Genomic DNA, 24,434 nt, shown 5'->3' with positions numbered 1-24,434 from the left:
ATGGGGAAATTTTTTTTTTGGTCTCCGTTTAAATTGAGTTTACCAGTGAGTATCCTCGTGGTAATTTAAATTTGTGAGAAGTGTTAAGAGTTAAGATAAAGGGGAGTATATGTATGAGTTGACGACCTTGACCTACAAGGAGAGTTTTAATGTTATTCGGATATTAGGGTGAAGGTTGACTTTTAACTTTTGTTGACTTGCTCTAAATTTATCTTTTTATTAACCTTTTTTTTTTTTTTTTTTTTTTTTTTTTTTTTTTTTTTTTGTGTGTGTGTAATCCGTAAATATATCTTTTACAATAAATATCTCTAATCTATAATAAATTGAGCTAATTTTCTCTAAATATGTTTGCCCTTTTGAATTCGACTTAAGTAAGAGAAAAAGAGGAAAGAAAAAGTGATGGACGGCGATGACGGATTCGGCGGAGGTAGTGGTGGTGGTGAAGTTTCCGGCATCGGACTGCACCAGTTCGCAATTCGGACTCAGGTATTTTGTCACCACTAACCAAAAAAGTGGGTAATAGGGGGTAATTAATAGTTAAATATTACCCAAAAAGGAAAGAAAAAAATTTGTTGCAAATAATACAAAGCACCCTTTTTTGACAAATGTTGCAGATAACCTCGGGTGGAGGGAGTACATAATTTCTCACACTTCTTATTCAAATAGTGTTTAGCTACTTCAAAGATTTCCCTAGCTCCAAACCTGATCTACCATAGCATATGCATGTAATTTAATGCATTGCAGGATAGTTCAAAATGATGAAATATTGTTATAAGTTTCCAAAAAAGGAAATGGAGCAAAATATTAAATACGGTCGCAAAAGAAAAGTGGAGCAAGTAATAAAATACGGAGGGAGTATTAATCATCTTAAGCCATTGATGTCCTCTTGATTGTAATTATGAAAATCGTAATGTTGATGACTTTGATATTCATGGCTTATTGATTGATGCTGATCAGCAATGCTATCCTCATAGTCGTAACTTGAATGATGAGACGAATCTCCCATGTACTGAAGACAACTCTCTACTGCATCCATTGGTTGTAGACAATCAAATGGTAGCAGATAACCTAATGGATTTAATTCTACATCATTTGTCACGGGAATATCATTTATATATGGATATGCTAACCCGGCTTGCTGAAAACGTGCACTACTCTCTTGGCTCATAGATGATGAAATTGCGAATTGAAGATCATTGTTGTTGGGTGAAAGATCTTGATGAATTGGATAATTTGCACTTGTGGTATGGCTTGCAAAATCCATAACTAAATCAAATCAAAGAAGAAAATAATTAGAAGGCGACGAGTTACTTTAGGTAAGATTGTGAACGTACTAAAACAAAAGCAAGAACGTAACAAATTTATAAGATGTGTGAAGTACGTACCTGAAGGATGATTTGTAGGAATTTGTGGAGGAATAGCGGCAGGGAGATTATTGTAGCAAAGCTGGTTTGAGAAGTGAATTTCGTTGAAGTATATACTAGCTTGATATGGGAAAGGTTGTTGGCTTATATGATGCAACTTAGAGTCAGCTTGTATAATTTTGAAGTAATGCTTTTCCAAGATTCCAGGGGCAAATACAAGTTTATGTTTCCTACAAGGGGTGAAAATAATTAATTTGGTAGATAGAAGAAAACGTGTTGATTTGAACTAATATGATTTAATTTGAGGTATGTATATATACCTTATCAAAGAAGCTTGTTTATCTGTGAAATCTTCAGATTGTTCCCAATTCGTATGCTTTCTAGGTTGTGGCTTGATTTCGCGGAAGAACAAAGGAGGCTTTTCCAACTGCAATACAGGGAGGAAAACGTAGAACGGTTAAACAATAAGCTATCGTCGACATGGAAGTTAGAAAATATATAGTGTCCATCCAGAATAAATTGTCTTTCAATTCCCCTGCTCTATATCATAAACCAAAACCAACTTGTCATCCAAGTCGATGCCTCTTTTTCCACTAACTCTTTGTCTACAGGTATCCTAGGATCTCTTGAAATCGAGAGGGAAGCTCTAACCACTTGAACTATCCCTCACTCTCAACAAATGCATATGATGAATGCAGGGAATTCCTCCAAGAGCTAGACAGTGATGTGTTTCTTATAACAAGAAAGTAGACTTCTTGAAAAGAAAGAGGGTGGAGTAGTACTTTCTTGCGTGAGTATGGTCTTATGGATTGATGATGAAGACTTTGATGATATTTTCCTTGCGTGAGAAAGTAAATGATGGTCTTTAATTGTAACTTTGGTGGTTGTATGTGTATTTGTAAGTAGCACAAAGATATGAAGAGTACTAATTTTCTTCAAATTAATATATGTATTCAACTAAGATTTGCTTTCTCAGTTTAATTGCTTGTCTTCTCGACTAAACAATAACTCTCAATAAATCAAAATTTTTTTAATCTCTAATGAATAAATTGAATACCAACATCAAGTAGTAATGGCAAACTTTCATATGTGGCTCCAACCACATTTTTTTTTTTTGAAAAGAATGGTCAGGAGTTACCTAGTCAAGAGTTACTCATGTATTAGCTGGTCACATGGTATGATCAACCACACACAAAACACGCTAATTATAAATAAGCCAATCAATATACCTTTACTAAAGTGAAACTTTTTTGGAGGGAGTTTTCCTCCTAATTTTTTTTTTTGTTTTTTTGGTGCAAAATCATTAATTTATCTATAAATTTCATTATTTATTTATTTGTTTATGGTAGACTATTGACCAATATTATATATAGCCTGTTATAGTTCAATTATTACTCCGTATTAATTTAAAAACCGAGCTTAGTTTGGACATTATCTAGTAAAATCTAAACATAAATCCTAGCTTAAGTACAATTCTACCCTAATAAATCTCTTTAAAATAACTCATGACATCTAACAAAAATATATCCGAAAAATAATTACCAAAAGAAAATCATATAATTAAAATATGGTAAGCCTAAAACAACAAAACCTTCTCATGTGAGAAGTAAAATATTGCAGGCAAACTAATAATGACTATATAATTATATATGTCGAAACAAAAAGAAAAAAAAATTTGCATTATTTAGTGATTGAAAACATTCAAGAGTGTGTGGTAGATGAGTAGGAAACTAACCATGACATCAAGAACTGCTGGACCGCCATCAGCATCAAACGTAGCGTTAATGGCTGCAATGTTAGACCATTGAAACTCAATCTTGCTCTTCAAGTTGCCATTTAAAACTTCCCAAACTAATTGCCGTTTTTTGAAGTAGCACTTGGCTATCAATTCTCCTTCATGCCTTGAGACTCTCTGTAGATCACAGAATTTAATGTTATCACGACCTTATTGAGTATGCATTTTGTAATACAAAGGACTGGTTCAAGCATAGTTTACTTTCAAAATAATTAACAAATTATTAACAAATAAGCTAGCCAACTAATAAGCTAAGATGATGTTAGTGAGATTTGACCCTGACCATGCTTGAAAAACGAAAATTAACAAAGCCAATTGTGCTAGCTAGCCAACCATTCTCAATTATAACCTAATGGTGGTTGTATGTGATACGAGTATGGGAAAGCAATACGCTATCTAATTAAATTCAAAATCAAAACACTGCATCAATAAGATGCATTTACCATAAATAATAATTGGTTCAAGAAGTACAAAACAATAATAATGTGAACATAGAATATGATATACAAATTAAGGCTTGTCAAGTCACAAAAAAAAAAAAAAAATTACCATCCAAGGGCCAATGTGGAGAGACATAGCAGGAAAATTAGCAGCCTTGAGCTTTTCCGTTGGAAGAGCATTACTTAGCAAATTCACCAATGATGGTGTCTTGGTCAGCTTCAACCCAAGTTTACTTTCACGTTTAGCACTCTCTACGCCAAGTCTCTACCAACAGTACGAGTACACGAAAAACAATCAGTCATTATAAAACATAGTTTGATAGTTATAACTAGAGCAAGGTGCACCCAAGGATTAGCTAGCGACGTGTGTATAACACATTACACACGCCGTCTGTGTACGACACACTACACGTACGCCGCCAAGGGTACACGTACGCAGAATTATAGAATACATTATTTGGCATTAACAAAGAATCCCATGCAGACGTGATCTTGAAAATCAAAATCGTGAAATATACTTTTTCATACTATTGAATAATTAATGAGTGTGATTCCACAAAATCACAAGTAGATATGCTTGTTTATGCATCTCAAAAGGTGATCATTAACAATTTATATATTCATAAACTATGATCATAGCTTTGAATGTGAATAATCCCAAAAATAATTTGTTTATCTTATCGAATAAATTAATTTTTAAGGTTTTTCTATAAAAAACTTTTATTAATGACCTCTTCTTAATTACGTTTGTGTTTTTTCATTATTATTTTTTACTTCCACAAGCCCTATCAAAAACAACAAACAATATAAATAAGATCTATACTCACAAATGCAAATTAATCAGATCAATGCATTCGTATTTAACCCAAAAGAAAAAAATACAAACGGCTCTATTCTATATATATATATATATATATATATATATATATATAGAGTCGAAGAAAATCTCCATCTCCACTCCAGCACGCAAACTTGTCAAGGTTCCAACCCCAGATCTGAGGTGAGAACGAGCATTATTACCGAGTACTCGAACCCACCGCGAATCGGGATTGAGAGCTTTACAAGTGAGCAAATTTAGTTATAAGAGGTTTATAAAATTAAAACAGTACCGGAAGATAGTCAGAGGATTGGAGTTGAGGATTATCAGCAAAAAACTGTCCATCATTGTTGATAGTAACATCATTGTTTTCGTTGCTCTGATAATAATTTCCTTGATTAGAAGAAGAAGAGTTATACCAATCATAATCACCATAATTATAATTATAATTATAATTCATCATAAAAATATGGTGGAATTGAGAGTATGGATTAGTGAGTAAGTTTTTGCAGGAGGTCGAGAAATTGGGTCGTAAATCTAGGAGAAAACAAAAGAGAGAATATAGGAGGAGAAGAGAGAGAAATGCATATTATTTCTAAGTAGCCAATGATTGTTATGTAAATGCGAGGTCACGACTCTTCTTTGACTACGGTTGCTTCTTTTATAAACACTTCAGCGCCGCACGTTTTTCCTTTTTATTTGTTTTTATTCAACAAATATTATACAAGTAGGTTATACAGATAGGCAAATTTTGAGAGCACTCAACGTAAGTGCCGCGTAAGCAAAAAGATTAATGAATGGAGATGGAATGTAAAATTGATTAAAAAATTTGTTTGTATTTATTTAAATAAAATATTTTACTAAATTTATATTTATCTGATAAACTTTGTGATATTCGCTTGTTTACTACTTGAATTTTTTTACTATAAAATGAATTATTAATTTTGTTTTTCATATTTAGATAAATATTCCTAATATAAAAAGATAATATTTTATTTCACAAAGTTTCATATATGACTGGTCACACCGTGTGGTCGGGATTATCTGGTCAGGGTTACTTAATCGATTAGGGGTTATTCGCACAACCAAGGCTACTCGGTCAGTGTTTTGGCGTGTCTCAGCCGCCACACGATATGGTCAATCACACAGTCGTTGATTTTATTTTTATAATTAATATAAAATTTTAGATCTAAAATAAATTGCAATTCTTTTTTTCATTGGCTAAAATATAACATTTTCCTATGTGACGCACTGATAAATTTTTATTTATTATTATATTCCTACGTAACGCTTTAAAAAAATTAATCTTACGTGACATAATCCTATTGTAGCGTTTTAAAAATATTAATCCTACATGGCGTTTATTTTGTATTATAATCCTACGTAGCACTTTAAAAAAACTAATCTTACGTGGCATAATCTGATTGTAACGTTTTAAAAATATTAATCCTGCGTGGCGCTTAATAATTTTTTAAAAATTTAAATCCTACGTGGCGCTCTAAAAACTTGGGAAAAAACTCCCCTTTATATAATCCTACGTGGCGCTTTAAAAAAACTAATTTATGTGGCATAATCCGATTGTAGCGTTTTAAAAATATTAATCCTGCATGGCGCTCTAATAACTTCGGAAAAAAAACTCCCCTTTATATATATATATATATATATATATATATATATATATATATATATATATATATATTAGATTAGATTATATTGTTTAATATAAGAGAATTTATCTTAATATTGACGAATGAGAATTAATTTATGGTTTATTATATAATTGAACAGTGTGTTTTGAGAGAAGAGAAACCCTGATGAAGTAACCCATGTAACATTGACCGAGTAACCCTATAACACCAACAAATTAAAGTAACCCATGATGGTTGTTCACACCATGTGGCAATTTGTGATAGTTAAATAATTCATCAAGAACAATTAAAAAATCTATGGCTACTTTATTAATGGAAAGAATTTACTATGAAAAAAAAAAATCTAATACAAATCAGTGAAGGAGAATGAAGATTTAATTAAACAAACAAAACATAATCAAATTCTATAAGGGATATATACAAATATCTGACCTATGGAAAAAAATAAAAAAAAAAATAAAAAAATCTGTATATAAGGAAAAACTAACATATAAGAATTAAGTTTTATGATTAATTTAAAAATTATTAATAAGCTTAGTGATTTTATAATAAATAAAAAATTATTTTTTTTTAATTTTTTTTTTTTTACTAATAAATAAAAAATTATTGAGTATATCTAAAATATCTGGTATTTCAATTAGTTTATTTAATGACACTTTGTATTTTTTTTTTATTTTTTTTTTGAGAAACAAATGATACTCCGTAGTTAAGTACAAACAAATATAAAATTTATTTTTAAAATATAATAACTTAAAAGACGAAAAAAACTTAAAAACCCTAATAACCTCTCTTCTTCTCTCGTAAACCCTTGCCTCGTTAAATTATTAGAAACAAATTATAAATCAAACTTTTGATATGGGAATTAATCCAAATATTTTATTAATTAAAGCAAATTAGATTTTTTTTTATTATTAAATATAACCAATTAAAAATCTTAATTCTCATTTGTTGATTTATAGATTATGAAATAAATTATGAACCTTTCTTTATCATACCATAGATTTTTAATGACTTTTATTTTTTTTATGTGACACTTTGTATGCTCATGTAATTGATCATAGAGGTTGGGCCTCCAAGGCTCCAACCGTCTCCCATGTGGTTCACATCTAACGAAGAGGTGTTAATTTGGGTATTTGCATCGAGTTTGGTGAGATTGGGTATATTTTAAAGTTGAGTCAACCCAATCAAGTTAAATATTGTGGCTACAAGTCAAAATCTAAATTAGATATTTTTAAGTCGATTGGGTCAATTTTTTATATATTCTACCCTATCCCATGGACAAGAGAACGAAGGTATTACATACTAGATGTTACATTCTAATAATTAGCACTATCCTAACAATGATTATAATTCCGATTGCTAAAGAAACAAAAATTGAAGAGCCAGTCAAGAATTCAGCTTTTCCTTGTCAATTGAATTTAATGATTAAAATGCTTAGAGCTTAATGATAGGAATTTAGAATAGAAATTACGAAAGTGATGAAACCTGAAAGTGACGCAAATTATATGAAGAAAGCCACGAGTATCGGAAAGTTTTGGCCCACGTATGTGACGGCTGATTTTGACTAACACTTTGCTTCTCTTACTCACCAGCCGTCATGCTCCAACCAAAGATATACCGATTAAAATACCCCTCTAAAGCGATCGCTTAGCTTGCATCAATAATAAATAGAAAATATCGACCAATGTTTGAGGTTGTGAGATCAAATGTCATTAGAGATATTATAAAGTGATTGCTCAATTAAAAAAAAATAAAAAATATCGACCAATGTTTGAGGTTGTGAGATCAAATCTCATTAGAGACACTTTAAGATGAAAATTTATGGCTTATATACTACCTCAAAAGCTGATTTTAATAATATTTAAATAAATAAAATATTTATAGAAATACAAAAGAAGTTGAGATCAGAAAAAGAAGAAAGAGAAAAGGGTTTGCTTTTGTCATCTAAAAAAAATAAGCAATCTTAATATAAAAAGTACTTAATTAATTTAGAATTTTTTAGTGTATTAATGAGATTTGAAAGATAAAATTAACTAAAAAATAAATATTATCTCTTTTTTTTTTTCTTTACGGTGATTTACAGGGAAAAAATAAAAAATAAAAAAAAATCAAGTAATCACAATATATTTATACTAGTTATTTTTATAAGGAAGTTGTAAAATTTATATTGGGAAGGTTGTTAATGGCAATTGATATTGTTGTGAGGTTAGAGCGAGAGATGTGTATAGTCATGTCTCATTTGGGTGGAATATAGTATAATAAGACAATAAGACATATTCCAGACATTGTAATAAAAATAATTAAAAAAAAAAGGGAGAACTTAAAAGATTTTAGTTTCTCTTGTTTTGGAAGGAAACATATTGTCTTTTGATACGAAGGGAGTAGCATGCAAGACATGTTCACCTATACATGCACATCACTTGATGATGATGTGTGTACAATGCATCCACGATCCCTTCTATATTTGATGAATGTAATTCTAATCTTGATCGATCTTTAGCCTAATTGTATGCAAACCATTTTTCTATACACATGATACGAAGTACAAAAAAGTAAATTACTGAATCAAATGGGCACCTTTAGAATATAGCCTAATTGTACTCATTTACTCATGTAGAAGGATTGCAATACAAAACCCCTAAATATTACAAGTTAAATTATAAAATAGAACGAAGATTTCAAATTGTCATTTTTTCATTTGTAAAATAAACTTTCAAATAAATATATTAGCCATGTTTTTATTATCTTACAATAACATATTTTTTCATGATTGGGGGTCCCTTGACAACTGACATGGGATAAAGAAAATGATGTTACAAGCTATTTTATAATTTCATTCATAAAATTTCTAAAAATGATACAATTACATACACTTTTAGTTTCCTTTTATATGCACCAATTATTTACAACTCTTATCTTATAGTGGGAAAACTTCAATTCTACACCACCAAAAGAATAAAAATGTTCCAAGTTGTAATAGTACAAAGCAATAACTAACTTTATTAACTTTACAAGTATGAAATTTGGAAGACTTCATTCATTCATAGTTTGGACTGATGAACCCGTAATTTCCACACCCTGCGCAATCATTAATCATGTGATCGAGTTATCGAGTACATGTACTGTAAATTTCACTAAAGTTGTAGTCAACGAATTGAAGTGATCGATTGAAATTTTAGTCTCTTTCGAATGATTAGTTTTTAAAGTGGGGTTGCTTAAACCTGGTAGGACGGCAATCATATTGACATTGCCAATTTAAGGTACCTTACTCATCATTTTTTACCAAGTTATGTAGCAATCATTCACGATGACCTTACAATGGATTAAAGTTTCTACCAAAATACCATACTTTTTTCGTTCTTTTTTTAATTGTATAATTTGGAGCTTAATTTGTACTTGTCAATTGAAAATTGAACATATATCAATTATATTCTATGAAAGTCGGTGCACATATATATCAATTTAGCTAAGCTCTCTTGGTAATTGATAGAGTATACAAAAATTAATTTTGGAGCTCTAACTACAAATTTAAGCTTTGTTTAAGTTCATTTGATATGGTATCAAGAGTAGATTTTGGACTAGAATAATTAAAGTTGGGTCAAAATCAAATTGTTGGATTTGGCACTAGTTTGAATAAAATATTATAATAAGATTGGAGTAGTAAAAACAAGTTGAAAAATGTATCAACTTCAAATCTTCAAGTACATGTGATCTATCAAGGTCAAGGCAACCATTGCATGAAAATAGAGAGAGGCAATAATGCTTCTCATCAACATAGTACACACTACAAAGTATACGTCTTAAGGGGCGTTTGGTTCGGAAAATGGAAATGGAGTTGGAAAGGAAACAAATCAGAGTGAGGAAAGGAATCAGTTAGCTATTACCTTATTCATTTGTTTGGATTAACCATGGAAAAGGTATTTGTTAAGAGGAGGGTAAGAGTATTTGTTACCCCAAGTTTTTGAGAGGTAACAAATGAGGGGTAACCATTACCCTTAATTAATGGTAATTGTTACCATACCTTTAAACCAAACACACGGTAACGGTATTGGTTTAACCGAATCCGTTTCCAATCCAAAAAATACAAACGCTCCCTTAAACTCATAATATAATCTGTTTATAGACTGGATTATAAATAAAAGCCATAAAATAAGCTCGATTTGAGTTGAGATAATTGGCATAAAGTTGGTACTTAAGTCACATTTACATCCAAATAGCTAGCCACGTAACCTTACTCATTAAGATAACTCAAATATACCTGCATATTTTGTGAAATCTTTATCATCGTGGTCAGTGATCCCAGCAAATGAAAGTATATAAGTCATATCTCATCTATGAATCAAACAATTATATTTTAGATGGAGCAATGATCTATATAAACGAGCTAATCTAGTTCAATTTACCTCTTATAATATGAGTTTTTGTAATCGACTACATATTTGCTATAATGACTTTGTGGTGAAGATCATACTACAAGTCTACAACAGCATCCATGACGTATGATCTTTGTGGAAAGCACAAAAGAAGAAATAGAACAATACGCGAAATGACACTAAGCTAATCTAATCTTTGCATAAAAAGAATATCACTAATAAAAGAAGTTCGTGCGTGCTAATAAAAATATAAGTAGTCCTCATAAAATATGATAACCTTAATTAGTGTATTTATTTGCAAATCTTGGACGTGCAAACACTTTTATAAGTAGGACATTATTCAATATTCATTTTCACACTAGGTTTGAGTGTGACAAAGAGGAAAAAGTCGGCAACTCCAACAAAGAAGAAAGATGAAAGATATAGATAGGCGCATAAACTATAATGAAAATGACATGCTTACAAATTAAATTAAATTAAAGTGATTTTTGATAGTTTGAAATAAAATCTAATCTACAGTCTCCCAATCATTTATATGATGTTATATAATAACGTCTATTTGTAATAATGATGGAATTTAGGGAACCTTTTATTTTTATTTTTGTTTTTTTGTTTTTGAGGGAATGAGTAGATGTTATGTGCTTGATTGGTCACTTTCCCTTTCTAAATCATGTACAAAGTTGGACTTAGATTCCGCATGTCATTTTCATTTGTTAGTTTTAGTGGAAATATGACATTTTTTTGGTCCCATCTTTAGTTTTTCCCCTCTAAAGCAACATCCTTTCTCCCTAAAAAGAGAAATAAAATTTTCCAATCCAAATAAGAAATGGATTATGATTATATTGCATGGTTATGGATGAAATGAAATCGCTTCAATTGATTTTTGTGGTCTCTAGCTAGCTAATAATAATAAAAATAAAAAAAAATAAAAATACTATATCGACTATTAAATAATGTCTTATATTTTCTTTGGTTTTTTTTAAAGTGTCTTGATTTGATCTTTGGATTATTAGATGCTCTATTTTGATCATAAAACATAGTCATGTGGATGTTTATTGAAATTGTCTTAATGTATTATTGTTCTCAAATATTAACATTTATAATCCATACTTATTGAAGATCAATTATATATTATTGGTCAAAGTTTGTTATGACGTAAGTGTGTCAAGTCAAAATGAGCCAATTTATATCGAATGGGGTATTTATTAAAAACTAAAGATTTGTTTTCAATTCCTTCTTTGCAATCTTGTCGAAGTTAACTACACATACAGATTTAACATTTGTTGAACTTTACTTAACATGCATGATTTTTTGTCATCACTGTTATATAACTCACCTTAATTTTAAGGAACTTATAGTTTTTATTAGCTAAAATTTATTAAAATAAGTTAAGTAGAACAAAGCATAAGTAGCATTTGATTAACTAAATGAGGAAGAAAATGGAGATATAACCTTAGAATCGAGGTTTGGAAACAAAAATGGAGATATAACCTCCACAAAATTCCACCCACCTTTAAGTTCACTTGACCCGAGTAGAATACGTGGATCCTTCTAGAGGATACCGTGGAATTGAATATTGAATAAAATGGATCACGCTTTATCAATCATGGGTGGGGCCCATCTTAGATTTGTATTGATGATGGATCAAATCGCAAAGTGCACATTATTAGTTCATTGAACTCAATTTTTTTGATGGGATTAGCACATTTTATGATTTTTGAGTTCTATTTTTTTTTTTTTTTTTTTGACGGGTTTTGAGTTCCTATTTCATGCATCATGCATGGTGGATTGGTGGGGCCTCAAAATGCTTAGATTAAGGCACGTGCAATTATTGAAAAACCAAATATTACCTCTGTTTTACAATAGATACACTGTTTTGATCTTTTGCGTTTTTCATTTGCTTACAAATATTGTTGATTTATGATAATTTAACTAAGGTTTTACTTATAAATAAGAATTATAAACTAAAGGTAAATATGTTTGTTGGTTTGGTTTGAATGTATAATTTTAAAATACTCTCTGTACATATATTTTACTGTACATATATTTTACTAATGGTTAAAGTTGTAATCTAACAAAAAAAATTAAATAAAAAAAGTCAAAATGATACATTTAATGTGAAACAGTGGTAGTAAAATTTACCTGCATTTGGCATCGTCATTAATTGACCTAGTTATTAGCCAAATCAGGTTAGAGTTGGTGTGGGATTGATAGTGGATGGGATCTAAAGAGGGTCATATTTGATTGGGATTTCGTGGATCAAGCCAATGTGGATCACAAGTCAATAGCGAGTCGTTAATGACAAGCTAAGAAATGAGCAATGAAAAAGAATGGAGGTGAGAAAAAAGTACTCCATAAGCACAAGTGAATAAGAGATTATTAATGTAATTATTTTTACATTTTTTATTTTGTTTTTCTATTTAATTGGACTACATTTTAGTTATGTACCACTATATCCAATAGACTATGTTCAATAAAATCCTTGGTTCAATCTCTATAATCATCGGGCTATCCTATCTAATAATTAGGTCTATTAAAAAAATTGTAAGTTTATGAGTAAGTTATGGATGTTTGGATCGAAGACGTACATTAAGCCTAGTAAAATGTGACCGGACTAAATTAATGGTTTTAAATTGAATTTGGATTATTTTTACAATCTAGGTTGAAATTTGGTTGTCCATATCAAACTCGAACTGGTCCATTTCAATGGGCCAAACCACCCCATAATCTCAATTTTTTATTTTGAATTTTTTTATTTAATTTTGATTTTCTGAAATTATTATGAAATCAAAAAATATATTTTAGAAATTAGTATATTTAATGTTTGAAAACAATGCATTTAAGAAATTATAATTAAAAATAAATTTTAATTATTTAAAAAGTCAAAGATGACATGGGTAACTACATCCAATCACATCCTACGGTCTTGCCATATAATTAAGTTTATGGTTCATACGACTACTGTAAAATCATCTGTATTTCGGTTTTATGGTTTACATGCATTGCGTGCACAAAATACTAGTGAAGGGAAAACTTTGACATTATGCACCATCTTTTTTTCTTATAATACCCCCATTTTCCAACTGTTTGAGACTTTGAGTCCCACTTAGGCACAATTATTCACTCAATAAGTTACAATCCCATTCCCTTCAATCCTTCATCTTTGGTGGGTTTTGTCCATGCCTTGTTGGAAAACTAAACTATACTGTATTTCAGCTTCTAAACAAGATAGTTACCAAGTTGAAATACATTCATTATTTTTCAATAAACTATTAACCTTACATTCTTTCTTTTATAATTTTTTAATATTACAACTACTATACTTATCTTTTATTTTATTTACGTCAATTAAATATCTTAAAACTATGTGCCGGTTAAAGTAAAATACTTTTAAAAAAAAACATGAAAGGAATATCACTCTGTAATATTGATAATATTTGTGTTGAAGAAATTACGGAGTACCGTAGTAAAAAAAAGTAAAAAATAAAATAAAATTTATTAATCGTTAGTTTTAAATTTCTAACTTGTATGGGTTATAATTATAAAGCAAATATTGCTAAACCTTGGACGTATTTGGTTATGAAGAAATACGGAGTAGCCGAGTAGGATACACTTTTATCTATCTTAAATTCTTAACTGAGGCTGTTTAAGTATACTTCATTAGGTTCTATGTTTTCGATTCAAGTCATTACGTAACTTTGGTTGAATTGGATTTGTCCATGTCTTGTTGGAAAACTAAACTATACTGTATTTTAGCTTCTAAACAAGATATTTTACCATGCATGTTGAAATATATTGGTGTTTGGTAGGTTTTTTGGTGTTTACTGAATGTTATAACTTTATTTTTTTTTTTATTTTTTTTTTCCGAGGAATACTAAATGTTATAAGACCATTTCCATTGGTGAGACTGAACTTTGAGTATTGAAATACAAAATGAGTTTTTTTTTACCTCCAATAGTGATACCCAATCCACTTTTCAATTTAGCAACTCATGTGAAATCTAATTTCCCAAGGGTGAGACTCTCTAAAGTATACTAATTGTAAGTTTTTCAAAAAAAAAAAAAAAAAAAAAAAAAAAAAAAAAAAAATTCAAAACTTAAATGAATTACAAAATATATTATAATATTGATGAGGGCCCACACTTTTTGTCAAATGAGACTCAAAGTTGGGTATCTAAACTTAGCAACTTTCTTTTGGAGTTGCTAAGTTTAGATACCAACTTATTGGTATACTTTGTAAAAATTAATCTCTCTCTTCTAAAAAAACTCCCTAAAGTCTCACCAGGCCATTGGAGATAGTCTAACTTGAGCAACATTATGTGCATTATCTTTAACATTGTTGGGTTGGTTTGCTTTGGTTCTGCCTCACACCAGGCCAAAACTAGCAGGCCCGTTCTTGACATTTTATGGGCCCTAGGCAAAGTAAGAAATTAGGGTCCTTATAATAACATGTTAGCACTTTTAGTATAATAGTTTCTCCATTTTTTAAGGATTTTTTAACATAAACAGACAAACCTTTGGCCGGTTCTCCCATATTGAACAAACCTATAAATCTGCCCATATTGGACAGAAGTTTACCATTTTTCGCCCATAATGGACTGAGTTTATAGGTAACCGGTTGGGAAGTTAAAAAAAAAAAAAAAAAAAAAAAAAAAAAAAAAAAAACTCAAACCCCCAATCCACTGCCAGCCACCCCTCCTCCCTCCGTCTGACGACGGCCGGCGCCCAACCCACCCCTGGCGCCGGCGACCCCACCCTCGAACCCTAAACCACCTTGTAAAGCAGCCTTTATTTTTTCCACATTATTAATATCAACCTCAACAAACTCAGATTTTTCCCCGAGATTCTTGATCATTGCTGCTCCTTTCTCCCTGTATAATCAAATCAATCATTAAAACACGCACACACACAAAAACACACACACACATATATATATATACTTCAATCACAAACCCTAGAATTTAGGGAAAAATTTACCGATTTCGCCTGCCGCCGACGATGCGGAGTCCAGGAGAAAGCTTCGAAAAGGTGGGGGTTTCGGGGTGTACCGGCATTAATGGTGGGGGTTTCAAGATGTATTGGCTTCAATGGCGGGGGTTTCGAGGTGTATCAGTTTCTTTGGTGAGGGTTTCGAAGGGTGTAGGGTTCAAGGGTGGGTGTTTCGGGGGGGTTCGGGTTCAAGGTTGGGTGTTTCAGGGGGTTTCGGGTTTTAGAGGTTGGGGTTTCAACAGGGTTTGGGGGCTGCCGGATTTGGTTACTTGTTGCTGGAATTTATGGTGGTGGAAGGGAAGAGGAAAGAGAAAGGAAAGAGGAAAGAGAAGGGCAGGGGTGGTCAGAGGGGGGTGGGATGTCTGGGTGGGCTGCTGGAAGTTATGGAGGAGGAGGAAGGATAGAGGAAAGAGAAAGGAAGGAGGTAGGAAAAAAAAAATGTTGTTTAAAAAAAATTATCAAAATTTTAAAATTAAAAAAAAAAAAAAAAAAAAAAAAAAAAAAAAAACTTGACCAATGATTTTATGACAAGTGGATTTTTACCTAGTATAACAGGTAGGGTGACCTGCTTGGTCCATTTTGGGAGAAAAAAATGCAAACTTCTGTCCAATATGGGTAGATTTATATGTTTGTCCAATATGGGAGAACCGGCCAAAGGTTTGTCTTCTGATGTTAAAAATTCCTTTTTTTAATAATTGCTCTATTTCTCTTGGCCATATATACCGATTGATACAAATCTTTGATCATGATATATTTAATTATCAATAAGTATAAATTATAAAAATTGAAAATTAATAATTTATTCATTAAGACAATTCAACAATTACACACAAGACTAAATTTTACCTTATATATGAATCACAAACATTAGTCAAAGTGAGCAAATGAATAGTGCAAAAATACTAATGGATCACTTATTAAAAAACAAGGGAGTAATATTTATACGTTTAATTCAATTTCACAAACTAGTAGTTAGTTTGTTGTCGGGAAAAAAAAAGGGGGAAAATGTTAGTATAATTACTACTTCATAGCTATAATCTCACAACTGATTATTTTTTTTTTTTGGTGGAAAAATGCAAACTAAAAAAAGTGTTCTTTTTAATATAAGAAATAAACTAATAAAAAGGTCAATACCATTTACAGAAAAGTATAAGAAAATATCATGAAAAAAAAGAAAAAACAAGGTACATAAAGGTCACCACAAAATTAAGTAAGGAAATGACATGGGAGAAGTTGCCAATGCAAAAAGTAAAAAAAAGTTAGTTAGGGGAGTCGATCCTTGCACCTTCTTTGAAGGTAGCACTCTTGAGTCTAACCCGCTTCACTCCGCTGGATACAATTAAGTTTTATGCTGTATTTGTGTTGATTTATTTTATTATAGAAAAATATGCGCTGAGATTTATGGCCCCCTACCAGCCCTGGGCCCTAAGGCCGTCGCACCTCTTGCCTATGCCCAGGGCCGGGGCTGAAAACTAGTGTATTAATACTTCTTCTCAGTGCCGATTTGTTACATAATCTAGTCAATGGGACTGTTATTCCATTCAAGCATAAACCTTTCAGATGACTAAAAAGCAGTGCAATCTGATTACTAACTCAGCTGCCATGTCGAAAACCAGTCTGATTGTGGGGATACCCTTTTGTTTCTTTCTTCCTCTCAAAATTAGCTGTGCTCATGACCTTCTTGCACCTCTTACAAGTCTATACCCAAGGATAATGAGAACATGCCTCAAGATTTAATATTTAGTACTACAAAACAGAAATTCTATGCTGTAAACCAAAACACAAATGAAAAACAATCAGTCCAAATTAGCATGCTATACAAATACAGTTCAGTAAGAAAGCCTAGTAATATATATGGATATAATTCTCCTCGAGAGGAGGGGTTCTTAATGTTTTCCTTAATTTCCTTATATATATATATACAGAGTATGGATCATGTGAAAACAAATGTTAGGGTGAAAACTGAAAACGATTCATCCTAACCGTAGATTATAATCTAGCGGATGACGTCTAACGTTTATATACTAATTTTCTCTCTCCTCCCACGAAAACAATTTCTCTCTCCTCCGTTATTTTCTTCTTCCTCCACTCTCTTACTTTCTCTCTCCTAATTTCTCGACATTTTTTTCCCCAATTTTCACGCTACTTTTTTCAAATTCAGCTTCAATTACTTTGATTTTCAGCAATTTTTCAGCTCTACGATCTATTATCAGGTGAGTTCTTTGTGTTAATTTCGCTATATTTTGCATGATTTGAGGTTTTAAGGTTTCTGAAATTTTCATCAATTTTGTTCGATTTTGTTTGATTTTGCGATTTTCTGTTCGATTTTGTTCAATTTAGTTCGATTTCCTGTTTTACTAATCGATTAATTTTAGTTTTTTCCTTAATTTCATTGATTTGTTCGGTTCAGTCGAGTTTTTCCACCATTGTTAACTAATTTGAAGTTCAACTTGTTGATTTGATTGATTTTTGCAGTGGAAGAAGAAGCGTATGAGGAGATTGAAGAGGAAGCGCCGAAAGATGAGACAGAGATCTAAGTAGAAGAAGATCTATAGCTTTCATGATTTTTTCAGTGTTGTTGAAGCTTTTTTCTGGCGCCCATGGCGAATCAACGGCGGCGCCACCACCACCTCTACCACAGCAACACCAGCATCAGCCGCCTTTCTCACCGATTTCTTCCCGCTGTTACCTCCATCGTCGACGTCTTCGTCCTCCGCTTCTTCGCTTTCTCGCTCCTCGTCCTTCTCGCCTCCTTCACCATGGCCACTCTCGCAGCTCATCTTCTCTTTGGTATTCTCTCTCTTTCGCTTTCTCTCTCCTCTGACACTGTAATTACAACAATTTGTTCTATAATTTGTTTAATTACTATAATTTCTTCATATATGAGGTTCTGTTTGTTTAATTAAGTGATGAATTATTGTCCAATTGTTTTGTTTTTGGATTTTACTTTTGTTCAATTGAAATTAATGATTTTTTTTTGTCTGAATCATTGATTTGTTTTTCGATTTTTAGATCTTTGATTTTTTAATCTAGAGTTTTGATTGTTTTAATGTTGATTTGTCTCTGTATATGAGAGATTTGAGTTTCAGTGATGACTATTTTTTTAGAAATTCTAAATGTTTGATTTAGGTCAGAAAATGTATGATTTGTTAATGTTGATTTTGTAAATTTGGTTGATAATTACAAACTCGCGCTTAATTAGAGTGTTGTTTTTTTTAACCCTTTGGTGATGTTGTGGCAATTAATTGAAGTGAGTTGATTTACTGTACATAGTTTGGTATTACAGTAGATTGATTTAAGATTGGATCCAAAATTCTCTTGTTCAGTTTGTTTATAGAATCACCATGTTTATGGGATCACCATATTATGAAAAGTGATTTAATCAACATTAATTTATTGTGATTCCAACAGTTCCCCTTAGGAGCTGTGAGAGGGGTACATGATAGAGGCGAGTAAAAATCTTACTGTGAGTAACAACACCCTGTGTTATGCAGTAAATGGCTAATGTCGTTATATGTCATTATCAGCTCATGCTGTGTTTTAAGATCTAAATAATATGCTTTGTTTTGCTTAGGTTTTTGTTGTTCTCTTTTACTAATTATCAAGGGTTTATGCATATTAATGAATTAGTTGTTTTTATAGGACTTAATAGACGTGGTAAGAGTTACAGGCTTAGGTGTACTAACTACCTGAGGCCTGACCTTAAGCATGAAGAATTCACAGAACAAGAAGAGAAGCTCATCATTCAGTACCATGCATCTATATATAGGCAGCAGGTGGATCTAAAGTTTAATCTAAAGTTTGTCGCATTGGATCAATTTTAGTTAATTGATTACTCACATTGATTGCTCTAGTTGTTAATTGATTTTTGGCAGTTCATAGTGTGATTTAGTCAAAATTAATAATAGCTAATTATTTTCTTAGTGTAAATTTTAATGAGCAGGAAGTTATCTTATGATAAGGAGCAGTAGGATGACAAGGAGGAGCAGGAGAAGTTATCTGATGACAAGGAGGAGAAAGAGAAGTTATCTGATGATAGTTACCTTATTTTTGTAAATAGTGACTTCTATATCAATGTGGTCAATGTTGTCAAAATTGATATAATTACCTAATTTTTATATATAGTGACCTTCGTTATTTTTATATATAGTGGCCTCTATATAAATGTGGCCTCTGTAAATTGATGTAGTTACCTTATTTTTGCATATAGTGACCTTTATGTAAATGTAGTCAAAATTGATATAATTACCCTATTTTTGTATATAGTGATCTCAAAGTAAATATTGTAAAAATTGATATAGTTACCTTATTTCTATATATAGTGACCTCGGTGTAAGTGTCATCAAAATTAATATAACTTGATATAATGACCTTATTTTTGTATATAGTGACCTCTAGGTTGTTTCACACCATCAGATGATCTAGTGAACATTCAATGGCTAAGATTGCTTGTTTTTAGTTTTCACCATAAGCTCTGTTTTCAGCGGAACCTCCCCGTATATATATATATATATATATATATATATATATATATATATATATATATATATATATATATATATATATATATATATATATATATATATATATATATATATATATATATATATATATATATATATATATATATATATATATATATATATATATATGCCTCATTTTACATGGCAGTTGTATATCCAATCATATTCTAATTTTCAAATAAACAAACAGCAAACAAGTAAAGTCTGCGAACAAGCATATCACAATTCTACAGACTTTTTTTTAACCCCTTTTGCTTCATTCTTTTCTTTTTTTTTTCAAAATGGGAAAAGAGGAAAAATAACAAAAGAACATCAGGTGAAAATGACATGATTTCGAACTTATAACTATGCTATGTGATCAGATCCAAACATGAATTTAATTCAGCAAGTTCCTAGTACCTTGAAGAAGCAAAATCTTCAATGACACAACAATTTCAATGACTAGTTATTTTGCAGAAAGCTGAAACATGCCTCATGAAATACAATTAACGCATCTCAAGTAATGGATTAAACCAAGTAGATGCGTGCAACAAGCCAACAAGTGTAATTACGTACAATGGTCAGATTGACTCCTTTGCAAAGTAAACACAACTGGTGTTATCGATCTTTAATGTCATGTTCTTGTATTTGTGCCATGGCTTAGATACAGCTAAACTTGAGCTCTAGTACTGATAATATTCAAAGGAAGTTATCAGAAAATAAATGCAACTGACTAGCAGATGGAAAGCAAGCGCATCAATTGGATACAAATTTTACAGGTTAATCCACATTTGCTTTATATACCTGACTTTTGGAGTAAGGCTTGGTGCAAGAATTTACGGTCATGAACGAATTCTAAATTCTTTATGATCCACCTACAACTTATAACAGTTAACGTTGCCTCAACAGGCTAAGCCATCTGCATCAAGGTACTTGAAATTGCAGTTTAAGGGTAATTTACCTGCTACACTCTTTACCATGACCAAAATAGAAGATCAAGACGTTAAGCTTGAAGTGGAGTTGCTTGATGAGTCTGACAACAGAGTTTATTTTGGCCCTGAATCTTCTCTGAAGATTAAGATTGATGTTCTTGATGGTGACTTTGATGTCGAAGGTAGAAATGATTTGACAGAGGAGGAATACACTAAAATATCACTCCTTCAAGGTTACCAGGAAGCTAATATCCTTTTTTAACTTTATATGACCAAAGCTGCAACTATGTTCATGGTTTCAGTTCAGCAAGATGCAAGTGTCCCTAAAAAGGAGCAAAAGCTTCAATGAAACCATTATTTTATTTTCCGGCTTGTTGCACATTACATCAGTATGGACAGTATCTCAGTTGCTTAATATCTTTTATCCCCTGGCTAAGCATGTGTTTTCTGTTCCGAACTCAAAACTTGTGGCTATTACTACAGGCTTAGCTACACATAGAGCTCCAATGAGATTGGGCAACATGTTGTAAAATAAACTTTGCTGGTGTTCATTCTTATTGTATCAATTTTGTGTTTTCACGTCTAGATTTGTTTTGTATGAAAAGTGAATCAGGCTGGTTGGACCAATCTGAAATAGCAGCCTAACCAGCTCCAATTGATCTCTAAACCTAATTTTTTTCACACATTTTGATTCTTATCTTTTTCTCCAGAATGGAAAAACAGAGAAGAAATTAACAAAAGACAGCATGTTAAAATGAACTGATTCTGGGCTTAAAACGTGAGTTCAGTTCAGCTTACATCCTAGTGCCCTGACGAAGAAAAATTATACTAAAATAACAGTGATTTCAATGACTTGTTATTCTACAGAAAGCTAAAACAAGCCTCAGGAAATTCAATTAACACATTTCCAGCGAATGGATCAAACTTAATAGACCCGTGTGTACAATAATTGCATTGTACACAGCATAGGTATATAATTATGTAAATGGGATAATTATTGACCCCTATGCAAAGAAAAGTAAAGAAGACTGAATGTAATCACATGCATATGCTCCAAATCACAGGCATTAAGGTTATTGCCTTCAATCGATTGAAACACATTAAAGATATGACTTACCAATACACAATTTTCACTTGCGAGGTCTGTTTTCTCAGCTCTGTCACATGCTCACAGCTGATCACATATGCATTACTCATAGCTCCTTCCACCTTTGCTTCTAACTACCGCACACTCAGTTCTCAAAAAACTTTTTCAGCAAATCCTTGTCTGCATCACCGATATTTGGATCAGTGAGTAACTTCACAAATGACAATATAGTGTGATTATCAGCAGCAAACTCTTTAATTCTCATTAAGCTGACAAGCTCTAAAGCTCTCCTAACATCCTTTCCATCTATAAATCCTCTAATAATTGTATTGAAGGGCATTCATCTGGAAAGCATCCATTGTCCTCCATATTCTTCAATAATTCATCGGCTTTTGCTAGCAACCCTTCTTTACAAAACCCTTTTATCATTATGTTGTAAGCATAAACATCTTGCAGCTCTTTAGCTATGAGTAAGGAGAAGATGTCCACCGCTTCGCTAAGGCGTTGAGCATCACACAAACCATCCATTAGGATACAATATGTAACATAATTAGGGACCACTCCAGTAATCTCCATTTGCTTCATTGTTGCGATTGCCTCATCTATTTTCCATTCTTACACATGCCATCAAGCAATGAATTCTAAGGGATTACACTTGGCTAAAGTCCATGAGCTTCCATTTCCTTGAAAAACTTGTGTGCAAGCTTGAGCTGATTCACTTTGCACAAGGCATCTATAAGAGTGTTGTATGTGATAGCATTAGGGGCTAATCCGTTAGAATGCATTACTTGGAGCAGACCAAGAGCTCTGTCAATCTTTTTAGACTTGCAATAGCCATTGATTAAGTTGTTGTAAGTAGCTACATTAGGTTTGCAACCATTTTCAACTATCAAATCCATAAGCTTTTCTGCCTCATCCATCTCACTGCGTAAACAATATCCATCTAACAAAGTGTTGTAAGTGATGATATTGGGAACCAAACCTATCTGAGCCATGTATTCAAATATGTCTAGTGCTTCACCAACCTTGCCTTCTTTACAATACATATCAATCAACGTGTTGTAGGTCTCAGTGTTAGGAGTTATTTTGTTCCCCAACATCTAAGTCAGCATTTCTTCAGCCTCTTTCTGTTGTCCCAAAGTGCACATACCTCGAATTAAGGTATTATAGGTGACAACATTAGGGGAAATTCCCTTGACTTTCATCTCCTTGAAAAGATGGAGAGCCTGAGGTAATAACTGGTCTTTTCAGAAGCTATCAATGATGGTGCTATAAATGACAACACCAGGCATACAATGGCCGTAAGACTCCATATTTCGAAGGAGTTTGAGGGCATCGGCATTATCAACGGACCTACAGAGACCTTTGAAGATAGAACCATAGGTGACTAATGTGGGTTGGAGGCCAAGCTTGAGAATTTTATCCAACAAATGAACAGCTTTGTGGAATTGATTAGAGTGAATAAAGCCATTAATGAGAGTAGTAAAGGTGACAAAAATGTCTCGTGCTTCACCAACCTTGCCATCTTTACAATACATATCAATCAACATGTTGTAGGTCTCAGTGGTAGGAGTTATGTTGTTCCTCAACATCTCAGTCAGCATTTCTTGAGCCTCTTTCGGTTGTCCCAAAGTTAACATACCTCGAATTAAGGTATTATAGGTGACAACATTAGGGGATATTCCCTTGACTTTCAACTCCTTGAAAAGGCGGAGAGCCTGAGGTAATAAATTGTCTTTACAGAGACTATCAATGAGGGTGTTGTAAATGACAACATTAGGCATAAAATGGCCATAAGACTCCATATTTCTAAGGAGTTTGAGAGCACCGGCATTATCACCGGACCTACAGAGACCTTTGAAGATAGAACCATAGGTGACTAATGTGGGTTGGAGGCCAAGCTTGAGAATTTTATCCAACAATGGAACGGCTTTCGAAAATTGATTAGAGTGAATGAAGCCATTGATGAGAGTAGTAAAGGTGACAATATTAGGTTGAAAACCAAGTTTAATAATGTTGGCGAGAACAGAGAACGGTTATTTTTTTATTTTTTATTTTTTTTGTTTTTTTATTTTTATTTTTTTTGGTACACATGGTAACACGATTAATAAAATCTCACTCGACATTATATATATAGATTATTGAGGAATTGTGGTAAACATTTTTAAACTTGCTTCGACCCCTCAAAAATACAATGGAGCCAAAACAAAAAAGATATAGGGTGTTACATGGATTTTTGGGATAACCTGAAAGGGGGTATGAATTCCCTCGGGAGACAGATCCGGAATGCAACATCCGTACAGCCTGAACACTTGCAAAACAACGAATCATGCAACATCCGTACGGCCTGAACACTTGCAAAACAAGGAATCTCTGGCTTATTGGAGATCCGCCTCCGAAGATTAAGTTAGTGACCGACAACGGAAGTTTAGAGAGAGAAAGTAGAGAGAAGTGAGAGCATATTTGGGCATTGTACCTTTGGTAATT

At 32.1% G+C, this 24,434-nt stretch overlaps 2 protein-coding genes across 2 annotated transcripts; both read right to left on the bottom strand.

The window, feature by feature from the left end:
• Positions 1-225: 225 nt before the first annotated feature.
• Positions 226-15,491, bottom strand: LOC110735886. The gene is made up of 8 exons (XM_021916063.1): positions 15,415-15,491; positions 15,211-15,308; positions 4,709-4,809; positions 3,709-3,864; positions 3,100-3,276; positions 1,685-1,791; positions 1,386-1,594; positions 226-1,266 (listed from the first exon to the last, which is right to left on the bottom strand). The coding sequence occupies exons 1-8, from the start codon at positions 15,489-15,491 to the stop codon at positions 863-865; spliced, it is 1,329 nt and encodes a 442-aa protein (XP_021771755.1). The 3' UTR covers positions 226-862.
• A 6,762-nt stretch (positions 15,492-22,253) lies between these two features.
• LOC110735885 (pentatricopeptide repeat-containing protein At1g63130, mitochondrial-like) lies at positions 22,254-24,434 on the bottom strand. The gene is made up of 3 exons (XM_021916062.1): positions 23,242-24,434; positions 22,747-22,977; positions 22,254-22,561 (listed from the first exon to the last, which is right to left on the bottom strand). The coding sequence occupies exons 1-3, from the start codon at positions 23,750-23,752 to the stop codon at positions 22,254-22,256; spliced, it is 1,050 nt and encodes a 349-aa protein (XP_021771754.1). The 5' UTR covers positions 23,753-24,434.

The sequence above is a fragment of the Chenopodium quinoa genome, unplaced genomic scaffold (assembly GCF_001683475.1).
Source record: "Chenopodium quinoa cultivar QQ74 unplaced genomic scaffold, ASM168347v1, whole genome shotgun sequence".
Classification (NCBI taxonomy): domain Eukaryota; kingdom Viridiplantae; phylum Streptophyta; class Magnoliopsida; order Caryophyllales; family Amaranthaceae; genus Chenopodium; species Chenopodium quinoa.
This window is presented reverse-complemented; position numbering and strand designations above follow the sequence as displayed.